Here is a 12,176-nt window from a genome sequence, read left to right as displayed (position 1 = left end):
CTCCCGAGCCGGGTTTGCCTGGCGCAGTGTCGCCTGCACCGACTTCGGCTCAGTGCCGTGATGCAACAGCTGTTGTTGTTATCAAGCTGCCCTAGTACTGTTTTGCTAATCATTATGGCATAAACGGTGATTCATACTGTGGTGCAAGAAGCCTGTAATTTCTTAGGTGTCGCCTTTGTGAATTCTGAAATCATTGTTACGTCACCTGATCTAGCTGAACGATCCATAATTAATTTATTTTTTTCTTAGTTGGGATGGAAATTCTACGATGCAGATGATTATCATCCTCTAGAGAATAGAAAGAAAATGGCAGAAGGGATACCACTCACTGATGAGGTACCTTGAATAAGCCCTGAAAGAATTGTTGTCCACACATTTATCTCTGTAACTTCATGCAGCTCTTGTTAAAGTAGATTGTGGTTTATTGCGTAGACTAGTTTGACTGTAAACATAGGTCTGCATTTGGCAAGGTGAGGGAGGCTTCTTGTGTCAAAAAAGGCTCTGCGTATAAAAGTAGTTTATTGGATGCTTGGCAGTTCACAAGGGGTATGCTGTGGTTTCAGGATTTGTGAGAAATCTCCCCCTCTACACTCCACACACAGAGTTGCAGTTTTGGATTAGAATCATAGAATTTTAGAATATCCTGAGTTGGAAAGGACCCACAAGAACCACAGAATCCATCACATGGCCCTGCACAAGAAAACTCAAACAATTTGTTACCCTTCTCTCAAATCACTTTTCATCATTTATCACCGCACCTGGTTAACTTGGGAGGTCCCAGATGACTGGAGGTTGGCCAATGTGATGCCCATCTACAGGAAGGGATTGGAAAGAGGATCCAGGGAGCTGCAGGCCTGTAAATCTGGCTTCAGTGTCACGGAAGGTTATGGAACAGATTGAGTACCATCACATGGCATATGCAGGACAACCAGGGCATCAGGCCCAACCAGCAGGGGTTTGGGAAAGGCAGGTCCTGCTTGCACAACCTGACCTCCTTCTACATTCAGGTGAACTACCTAATGGATGAGGGCAAGGCTGTGGATGTCGTCTTCCTGGACTTTAGTAAAGCCTTTGATGCCATTTCCCAAAGCATCCTCCTTGAGAAACTGGCTTCCCATGTCTAGGATGAGTGCACTGTTCACTGTGTGGATGGTCAGGCCCAGAGGGTGTTGGTGAATGGAGCAACAGTTGATTTTTGGTCACTGGTATATTCCCCAGGGATCAGCGTCACAGCCAATCCTGGTTAACATCTTTATTGATGATATGGAGGAGATTGACTGCTTTCAGTAAGTCTGTAGGTGACACCAGTTTGGATGGAAGTGTTGATATGCTGTAGGGTAGGATGGCTCTGCAGAGGGATCTGGACAGGCTGGATCAATGGGCTGAGGCCAATCACATAAATTTCAACAAGGTGGAATGTCAGGTCCTGTCCTTGGGTCACAACAGCCCCAGGCAGGACTACAGGCCTGGGGCAGAAAAGCTGAAAGCTGCCCATCAGAAAAGGGCATGGGAGTGCTGGTTGGCAGCAGCTGAACATGAAGCAGCACAAGCTCAGATGGCCAAGAAAGCCGATGGCATCCTAGCCTGTATCAGCAGTAGTGTGGCCAGCAAGACCAGGACAGTCATTGTCCCTCTGTAGTCAGCACTGGTGAGGCTGCACCTCGAATGCTGGGCTCAGTGCTGGGCCCCTTAATTCAGGAGGGACACTGAGGTGCTGGAGCATGTCCAGAGAGGGGCAACAAGGCTGTTGAAGCGTCTGGAGCACAAGTCTGTGAGGAGTGGCTGAGGGAGTTGGGGGTGTTTTTACCCTGGAGAAAAGGAGGCTCAGGGGAGACCTTATCAGTCTCTACAATTACCAGAAAGGAGGTTGTGCTGAGATGGGAGTCAGCCTCTTCTCCCAGGTAACAAGGATTAGGACAAGGGAAAATGGTCTCAGGTTGTGCCAGGGGAGGTTCAAGATGGATGTTAGGAAAAGTTTCATCACTGAAAGAGTGGCTAAGCTTTGGAACTGGCTGCTCAGAAAAGTGGTGGAGTCACCATCTCTAGAAGTATTAAAAAAAACCCAAGTAGACACTTAATGCTATGGTTTAACTATCATGGTGGTATTCACTCAAAAGTTGGACTTGATGACCTTGAAGGTCTTTTCCAAGCCCAGTGATTCTATGATTCTGAATTGCAGCATGTGCCTGAGAGTGCTGCCCAAACAACTTTGGAACTCTGTCAGGCTGGTGCTGTGACCACTTCCCTCAGGAGCCTGTTCCAGTGCCCAACCACCCTCTGGGTGAAGAACCTTTTTCTAATACCCAACCTAAACCTCCCCTGACACAACTTCAGGCCTTTTCCTTGGGTTCTGTCACTGGTCACCGCAGAGAAGAGATCAGTGTCTGCTCCTCCTCCTTCCCTTATGAGGAAGTTGTAACTGCAGCGAGGTCTGTCCTCAGTCTCCTGCAGTCTGAACAGAACAAGTGACCTCAGCCACTCCTCATAGGCCTTCCCCTCAAGGTCCCTCAGCATCCTCATTGGCCTCCTTTGGATGCGCTCCAATATATTTATATTCTTATATTGTGGTGCCCAAAACTGCATATGGCACTCGAGGTGAGGCTGCCCCAGTGCAGAGCGGAGCAGGACAATCCCATGGACTGGCAATGCTTGAAGTACTAATAGCTTAATGGTACAGCTTGAAAAAAAGGATTTTTCCATTTGCCATCAATTAGGACAGTGGGTTTACAGTTAAAGCCACTTTTCCTGTAAAGAACCAGGAAGAATTTAAAAAGTTCATGTCTACTGCTTCTAGAGAAATATGCACTTATAAATGTAGATAAAGACTTTTAAATGAAGAATATAAACTAAACAATGCTGGTGAACAGATGTAATCAATCTAAAAACATACCAAGCTTAGAAACAGGGCAAGAGGCAGTAACGGGATCTTTTGAAAAAGACTTTAAGGATTTAGCTGTAATAGAAAAATCTTGCAAAGCTCCTACTTTTTTTTCTTCTTTTTTTTGCAAGGCTTCCACTTTTTCTTTTTAGTCCTTCAAATATTTTGGGACAAGTCCTTAGCTAGTTTAGATTGAAAAAAATATTCTAGATTCTGGTTAAAAACTTGTATCTTTCACTAGTGGTTGGAAGCCTGTATGTTGTCTGTAGCAGCATTGTACACTTGAAAGACTAAATCACTGCTGCATGGTGCTCAGCAAGAGGAAAGCATCTCTTCTGAAAAATGAGAGGTGCAAAATTGTGAGGGCCTTCTTGAATACCAAGGGTAATATATTCTGTAATGAAAGTAACAATAAATTGTTGCATTTATTTGTCCATGTTATAATTTGTTGTGCTCACCCAGCAGTAACAGCACTGAAAGATTAAATGGGAGCAGTTGTTTAGTGCTCATTAGGCATGACAAAAGTTTGCAGCAGCTTAAAATTTCAGATTAAATAAGCATCTGATTAATCACTCACACTGTGTTTGCCTAAGTAATGGGCAAAAGTTTTGAGAAATTGTGGCTATGGTTACATTTATTTGTGATTGCTACTGACATAATTACTGCAGATAACTAATTTAGATCTGTCTGTTCCTGAAACCTTCAACTTGGATCCAAAACAGGGATGGAGGGGTGTGTATGACACTATATAAGGGAGAAGAATTAATAACTCAAGCTGTACATTTGAATAGTGTAATAGAAGCGAGATAAGCTAACTGTGCTTCAGAGGTTTACAAGGTGCATGCTACATCTGCATACATATTACTTCCTTCATATACTTGTAGGTACGTGTAATATAAAAAGTACTATTCCACTAAAAGCATCTTATTCATAATAAGACTAGCACTTCTTAGTAGCCTTCAGGCAGTGGTTGCAAATCTATAGAGGAAGAAAGAGATTCAAAACTGAACTTGCTGTACAGTTTAATGCTAATTTTTACCTCTAGTTAAATATCTGAGATGCTAGAAGCAATAGTTTCAAATTAATTTCTAAAGAATTTTTAACTAACTTGTTTTATTTCTAGGACAGGATTCCTTGGCTTTGTGCATTGCATGACATACTAAGGAGGTAAGAGAATATGGAGTTTTAAAAATTTTTAGCTGAAGACAGAAGTACCAAAAGTATTTTTCCCTGTTGCATTGCAAAGTAGAAAAGTATGTGGTAGTGTAAAGAAATACTGCAAGTAGTAAAGTCATTCTATTTTTACTAATCTAAACTGTCATAATAATTGCTGATGGTGAGCTAATCCCTGAGAAATAAAGTGGGAATTTGTTGCAATGATGGTTGTTTTTCTACTATCTGTGTAAAAATAATTTCAAGGATCCAGTTTATTAATAAACCTGACATTAGCTACTTACAAAGAACGTAACCACAAAATACACCAATAATAACAGTAGGATAAAATACTGTTATTTTGAATAAGATACAGTGCCAAGTTCGTTTGACACAGTTTGAGTTTGCTTGAGTGTACTCTGCTAATTTGCAGATGACCCCAAAATGGGAGGAGTAACTGATGGAGAGGTACCTTGAAAGGCTGTAGAAGCAGATTGGTAGGAACCTTTTAGAAAGTGCAAAATCCTGCCCCTGGGAAGGAACAACCCCAAGCACTAGTGTGGACACTGAGGGGCACTCAGCTAGAAAGCAGCAGCAAAGGGCCTGAGGGAGCTGTGGTGGACAACCCAAGCTGGACATATGCCAGCAATGTGCTCTTCTGGCAAGGCGGGCCAGCAAAATCCTGGGCTATATTAGACCAAGTATTGCCAGCAGGTCAAAGGAGGTGATCCTTCCCCTCTCCTTTTGCACTGGTGAGCCACACCTCAGGTGCTGTGTCAGTTCTGGGCTCCTCATTATGAGAGGCATGGACATACTAGAGAGCATACAACAATGATGAAGGGACTGGAGCATGTTCCAAATGAGGAAAAAGGTTGGGAGGGAAGGGACTGTTCAGCCAGGCTTTACACTTGCTTGTGCACATTAGGTGAGCATACCTCATTGGAGCACAGGTTAATTCATTGAGAAATTTGACTGGATTATCTGCTGGATCCATTGCTTTATGTTATGTGATAGCTCAATGCCACTGCCCAGCTCTGGAAACTTTATAAAACTATACTTTAAAAGAGCCTAATGCCAATGTTTAATTATCAGTACTTATTAGTAGCTGAGGCTGTCACTGACCTACCTAGGTGGTAATGATAGGTATTAAAAGTTCTTACTTCCCTTTGAACCAAAGTCTGATGACCATAGTATGATTTTTATCATTGAATAGGTTTATATAGATAGGTTTATACCTGATTTTAATTTTATTACAGAATATATTTCCTTAGGCAGGAATTTTACTTACTCTTCATAGAGACAACTAATTCTGGATTTGCTTTTTGGTGGAACAAGCACACCCAAAGTTAAATGCTTTATTTTAAGAAAGCTTGTCAGCAGAAAATACATGTGCAAAGCATTCACTGACCTGCAATCTCTTGTTTAATCTGAAGTAAGCATAAATGCAGTGCTGCCAATGAGTTTCAGGAAACAAAATATTACAGTTAAATCTGAGACAGTGACAACAGGTATTGAAAATATGGAGTATTTAAGAACAGTGGTCTGTACTGTTTATCAGCCACTTACCTTTAGAGAGAATAGTATAGTAATTTTATAGATAATGGATAGGTGTTTCTATGGATATTTAGTTCCTGTTCTCAGCAATTAAGGAAATGATCTTGACACTTCCTTGTGCTAGAATTGAATTTAATTTAGGAAAGAATGGTGGCTAGTATACAAGGTCCCTAAGACTGAGATTTTACCAGGAGGTTAGCTAGCCTGACCTCACTTTCAAATCATATCTTTACCTGGATTAGAAATTTGGTTTCAAACTCCTGTCAAAATTACTCAAACACCACTGTCAAAATGCCACTACTCCCATGGCTGTCGTTCTTGAGGAGCTAGGGCTTGTCTACCTTGTTCAAAGGAGGTGATCCTTCCCCTCTCCTTTTGCACTGGTGAGCCACACCTCAGGTGCTGTGTCAGTTCTGGGCTCCTCATTATGAGAGGCATGGACATACTAGAGAGCATACAACAATGATGAAGGGACTGGAGCATGTTCCAAATGAGGAAAAAGGTTGGGAGGGAAGGGACTGTTCAGCCAGGCTTTACACTTGCTTGTGCACATTAGGTGAGCATACCTCATTGGAGCACAGGTTAATTCATTGAGAAATTTGACTGGATTATCTGCTGGATCCATTGCTTTATGTTATGTGATAGCTCAATGCCACTGCCCAGCTCTGGAAACTTTATAAAACTATACTTTAAAAGAGCCTAATGCCAATGTTTAATTATCAGTACTTATTAGTAGCTGAGGCTGTCACTGACCTACCTAGGTGGTAATGATAGGTATTAAAAGTTCTTACTTCCCTTTGAACCAAAGTCTGATGACCATAGTATGATTTTTATCATTGAATAGGTTTATATAGATAGGTTTATACCTGATTTTAATTTTATTACAGAATATATTTCCTTAGGCAGGAATTTTACTTACTCTTCATAGAGACAACTAATTCTGGATTTGCTTTTTGGTGGAACAAGCACACCCAAAGTTAAATGCTTTATTTTAAGAAAGCTTGTCAGCAGAAAATACATGTGCAAAGCATTCACTGACCTGCAATCTCTTGTTTAATCTGAAGTAAGCATAAATGCAGTGCTGCCAATGAGTTTCAGGAAACAAAATATTACAGTTAAATCTGAGACAGTGACAACAGGTATTGAAAATATGGAGTATTTAAGAACAGTGGTCTGTACTGTTTATCAGCCACTTACCTTTAGAGAGAATAGTATAGTAATTTTATAGATAATGGATAGGTGTTTCTATGGATATTTAGTTCCTGTTCTCAGCAATTAAGGAAATGATCTTGACACTTCCTTGTGCTAGAATTGAATTTAATTTAGGAAAGAATGGTGGCTAGTATACAAGGTCCCTAAGACTGAGATTTTACCAGGAGGTTAGCTAGCCTGACCTCACTTTCAAATCATATCTTTACCTGGATTAGAAATTTGGTTTCAAACTCCTGTCAAAATTACTCAAACACCACTGTCAAAATGCCACTACTCCCATGGCTGTCGTTCTTGAGGAGCTAGGGCTTGTCTACCTTGTTCAGCAGAAGTAACAAGCCATTTTTGTTATACCACATGTAAATATGTAAAGACTTCTGCTTTTTTTTTCTTTTTCATAGAGAAGATGCATCTAGACAAGATACAATTCTGGCCTGTTCTGCACTGAAGAAGATGTACAGGCGTGTGTTAATTAGTGGAGCATCTGCAACTGAAAGCAACCAGCCACAGCAACCAGGAGAAAACCCAGCACTGAAGATCCTCTTTGTTCATTTGGATGGACCTAAGGACATCATTGCTGGCCGCCTGGAGAAGCGGAGAGGTCATTTTATGCCACCTGAACTTCTCAAGTCTCAGTTTGATACTCTGGAGCCACCTAGTGCACCAGAAAACTTCATTACTTTCAGTGTAGAAAAATCTCTCCCTGAAATAGTGCTAGAGATTGAGAGTGCCATTCTTCGGGGTGAGGTTTTGCTGGAGTGATTTTCTGAATGACACATATAGAAATTCCCCGAAGGATATCAAGGCTATGAGACAGGATTTTAATTATTAAATTGATTAATTGATTATTAAATCAAACCAACTTATTTTTAAGAGCTGGTTTACTACTCTGTTTTTTTTATCATGGCTCTGTAAAAGACATATAAGATGTAATTTGCAAAAACTGTTAACTTTTTAAACCCTTCACTCTATGAAGTTAAAATTCTCATTTTAGTAAGAGCCTGCTTTTGAAAATCCTGCCAAGGGTCACACAGAATAATTTATTTTCTTAATTTTAATATGTACCCTGTCCAACACTGAGATGGGCACGTCTGCTACTACAAGGTTAAATAATTTACAGCTTTGTTAAAAACAATATCATTTTTCTAGAAGAGGCAGAAATATACATGATGAAGTTCCGTATCTGACACTACCCCATCTCACTGCCAGATTGTCGTCAAGTTCTGTGTTTGTGTCCTTGTTGACCTCATCAGAGCACTGATGACTTCATAAGAACTTTTCTGAACTCTTACTGTATGCATTGACCACCAAGCTCAAAAATGTGTGAAAAGAAAGGTAGTGGTGGTGATGCAATATACAAAACTTGATTGAATGGAAAGTTTTAGAAATAAAGCATCATTCTGGCTCTGAATTTAGAGCTTTCATGTACAAAGCGTACACATTGTGTTCAAATGTGAGTCAACCAGTGATTTAAGGTACTGAATGCAAGGTTGATAGACATTTCCTTCTTTTTGAAGGCTTACTCGTTTGCAGTTGGATATTCTCCTTCGCTTCCCATTGCTGGTGGGCACCTCAGTGCATGTCTATACAACTGCTTTAAAGCTTTTGCTCAAACTATTCCTAATACATATTTTTCTCATCTTTTTTGATGAAGTTGAGAAGAAAATTCCAAATATCCAATCAGTCATCCAGCTCACAGAATTTGAGGATAAAGTCCTTTTTTACTGCCAAGGTGTTTTTCAAAAAGTACTTCATGTCATGTTACACAGACATGCCTTTTCAGCTTAATGGTATGAAAACTTCAGATAGTTTCTGTAAGAAAGATTTGAGTCTTGTCTGAATGGAGACACCTCCATGTGCTGTCCTACATGGATTATTTTTAGTGTGTTATGCAATTTTTTTTTATTCCTGGGATGATGGATGAACTCCTGTAGAAGAACACCTCATGTTTGTAAGCATCTTTAAGGTAATTTCTACCCGGGTAAGAAGTTGAAAAACATTAGTCATGGTTCTCACTATGTATGAAAATAGTAAGGGCTTTATGGTTTACTAGACAAACTACTGTGCTTAAATTAGTGCAATAAATAGGCATTAGCTTACTGAAAGCAGCAATTTTTAGACACAGAGTGGAGATTTTAGGCATTAACCTACCCAAAAGTGGTCTTTTCCTGTTTATTTGTGATGTGAAGGGAGAATGGCAGGCAGTTACCAGTTTTAGTCTGCTGCTGTACAATACAGGGTTCTCTCACCTCAGAGCCTGTTTGTTCCAAGAGCCAGGGTGCAAGTTTAAGACACAGAGGCAAAGTTAACTGCAAGAGACAGGGATGTCTGTCTGCTTCTTAACACCCCCAAATTTCAGAGACCCCTTCAGACCAAGTGACCTGTACAAATTCAGTAGCTATGAAAATCATAGAGACAGCACCCTATTGTGGCACCTCTGCTGTTAATGAGGTCTTCATCTTTTCCAATACACCATTTTACAAACAGTTGACTAATGTACCCATTATTAAATACAGATTTATGCTTACTTCTTTCACACACAATAAAGTCAGACCAAGACACTCTACAGCAGTTGCATCCTGTCACACACAGGATCAGACCTTTAAATAATTTAAAGGGACATTTTAAAGTGTGAGTTCTGAGAAGGCCAGACTGATTTTCAGATCTGCTTGTCAGCATTTATAGGATGCTCACAAAGTGGCTTCACCAACAGAAAATTGTACTCAACAGTTAAAAAACATTCTCTTTTAGAAAATTTTATGTAAGCAGCTTGCGTTTTGGAAGGCTTCTAAACAAAGTAGCATGTTCATACTTACAGGCAGTTCATGCTTCTTCAAATTAGGACAGGGTATTTCTCACTCTTTGCTTCTATGTTGGGAGTATTTCCTTAACCCTTTTAATATATTTGCATTTTGCTTTTACTTAAAAGATACTGCGAAGAAGGTTGTTGTCAACTTAATCAGTCATCTGTTACCTGCTATTCCAAAAGACAAAGCATTACTTCTGTTCACTTATATCCCATGCATGACAAATTAATAGATTAATATGTAAATTATCCAAATACTAAGCACATAAAACTACTGTCAGATTTTAATCAGGCTGTGCATGTGTGCAGTGGAAGAAAAAGGTAGCAGAACAATCCCCGCCCAAACACAATCCTACAGCATTTCATTTACTTCATTTTGGTTTCATTTGGGTTTTTTGTTGAGAGGGTTTGTTCTTCGGTTTTGTTGTTGTTGTTTTTAAACTAACACTACTATTCTAGGGATGTCAAATTCAGGTTTGTTGGGCAGGCTATTAATATTTAGCACAAGTTATCTGGATGCAAGTGCTCTGTGTGTATTTTGAAATATATTTAGCAAATGCAGCAAAAACTGAGGGGGAAACACCTGGAGTTAGAAATTGCTTTCTCTGTCTCTAAGCACAAATTTTCTATGCAAGGTACGTGCACTGTACATCCTCAAGAATTTGTGCTAAGCACAGTTAGTAACATGCTGTGTAAATACTGTACCTACTACAGCATAAGCATTCTTCAATGCTAAAATGAGGAGAAATGAAATGCTATCTATTCCAAACTGCAAAAGTTATTTGTACAGGCAAAGGAACAGACTAGCTACTTGCCACCTCAACTGTAAATTGAGATGGTTATTTTTTTTTATTAATAATATTTATTTTATTATGCAGTATATTTGCTTTGTGTGGCCAGGTTGTGGTAGTGGGGGTGAGGGCTACAGGGGTAGCTTCTGTAAGAAGCTGCTGGAAGCTTCCTCCACGCCCTGTAGAACCAGTCTCAGCTGGCTCCAAGACGGATGTGCTGCTGGCAAACACTGGGCCAATCAGAAATGGTGGTAACACTCCTGTGATAACAGATTTATGAAGGGGGGGAAAAAAGTGATTGCGCAGATGTAATGCGGCCAGAGAAGAGAGGGCTAAGAACGTGAGAGGAACAACTCTGTAGGCATCAAGGTCAGTGGAGAAGGAGAGGGAGCTGGTGCTTCACGCACTGGAGCCAAGATTCCCCTGCTGCCCGTGGTGCAGCCCATGGTGAGGCAGCTGTGCCCCTGCAGCCCAAGCAGGTCCATGGGGATGCAGAGATCCACCTACAGCACATGGAAGAGACCCAAACTGGAGCAGGTGCTTGCCTGAGAGGAGGCTGTGACCCCGTGGGAAACCTGTGCTGGAGCAGGTCCTGGCAGGGATGTGCACACCTGTGCAGAGAGGAGTCCATGTTGGATTAGGTTTCCTGTAGGACCCTGTAGGGGACCCACACTGGAGCAGCCTGTCCTTGGAGGACTGCACCCCATGAACAGTGACCCACATTGCAGCAGTTTGTGGAGAACTGTTGCCCATGAGATGGACTTATGTTGGAGAAGTTCATGGAGAACTGTCTCCCGTGGGAGGGACCCCACACTGGAGCAGGGGAATGACTCCTCTCCCTGAACAGCAGCAGAAACTTGTGATGAACTGACCATAACCCCATTCGGTGTCTCCCTGCACTGATGCGGGTAGGAGGTAGAGCTGGGAATGCAGGAGGAGTGGGGGAAGGTGTTTTTAAGGTCTGTTTTTACTTCTCATTATCCTGCTCTGATTTTGTCACTAATAAATTCAACTTATATCTCTAATTCCAGCCTGTTATGCCCATGACAGTATTTGATGAGTGATCTCTCCAAGTCCTTATCTCAACCCATGGACTGTTTTTTATATTTTGTCTCCCCTGTCCAGCTGCAGAAAGGAGGGATACATCAGCTTTGGTGGATGCCTGGCATCCAGCCAGGGTCAGCCCAGTACATGCAGTCACTGAACCAAGAAGAGAATTAGGCAGACCACATCCTTTACAAAACTAGCCATCTTGCAGTCATATTCCCAATAGTGAATGCACACATTTTAAGTCTTAAGTTATATCTGTCAGTTCACATTACCATAACTTTTAGATTTTTTTGTTTTGGCATCAGTTATTTTTTCTAGCAGTCATTTGATGATCAGGCAAGGCAGTTTTGCAGGCAATCCTGTCAGGTCACTTGGTCCACAGTGGAGGAAAAGAAGAAAGCAGGAAAATGAAGAGATGACGTTTCAGGCACACATGCCCTTCTGGTCCAAAATGCAAGCTGCAGATTTCAAATACAAGTTATCAAAGTGATCAAAGTTAATGCTGGAGAGGATGAAAGTTTGGTAAGAAAGTTTCACAGATATGTAGGCTTGGCAGAAAGATCTCTGAATGTAGAAACTGAGGATGAGATAGAAATTAAAGCAGGTTCTGATATAAAAGATGTTTTGCTGAAACACTGACCACTGAATAACTGAGAAGGCAAAGGCTGGAGATGAGTTGGAAGGAGATTTTTATGATTAGGACAAAGGTATGTGACTAAAAACAAAGACATGTTTT

At 40.9% G+C, this 12,176-nt stretch overlaps 1 protein-coding gene and 1 long non-coding RNA gene across 3 annotated transcripts; one reads left to right on the top strand and one right to left on the bottom strand.

The window, feature by feature from the left end:
- On the top strand, nucleotides 1-8,230 carry IDNK (IDNK, gluconokinase). 2 transcript variants are annotated; one of them, XM_017740441.1, is made up of 3 exons: nucleotides 1-336; nucleotides 4,002-4,045; nucleotides 7,195-8,230. In XM_017740441.1, exons 1-3 carry the CDS (start codon nucleotides 307-309, stop codon nucleotides 7,553-7,555), a joined length of 435 nt encoding a protein of 144 aa, XP_017595930.1. In that variant the 5' UTR covers nucleotides 1-306; the 3' UTR covers nucleotides 7,556-8,230. The 2 variants fall into 2 exon arrangements, with proteins under 2 accessions (XP_017595930.1, XP_017595931.1); XM_017740442.1 differs by having other exon boundaries at nucleotides 7-336; nucleotides 4,007-4,045.
- Nucleotides 5,372-7,156, bottom strand: LOC108448208. The gene is made up of 2 exons (XR_001864019.1): nucleotides 7,111-7,156; nucleotides 5,372-5,925 (listed from the first exon to the last, which is right to left on the bottom strand). It is a non-coding gene; the product is annotated as an uncharacterized LOC108448208 (long non-coding RNA).
- Nucleotides 8,231-12,176: the final 3,946 nt, after the last annotated feature.

The sequence above is a fragment of the Corvus brachyrhynchos genome, unplaced genomic scaffold, assembly GCF_000691975.1.
Source record: "Corvus brachyrhynchos isolate BGI_N302 unplaced genomic scaffold, ASM69197v1 scaffold37, whole genome shotgun sequence".
Lineage (NCBI taxonomy): Eukaryota > Metazoa > Chordata > Aves > Passeriformes > Corvidae > Corvus > Corvus brachyrhynchos.
The sequence above is the reverse complement of the archived record's forward strand: the minus strand, read 5'-3'. Positions and strand labels throughout refer to the sequence as shown.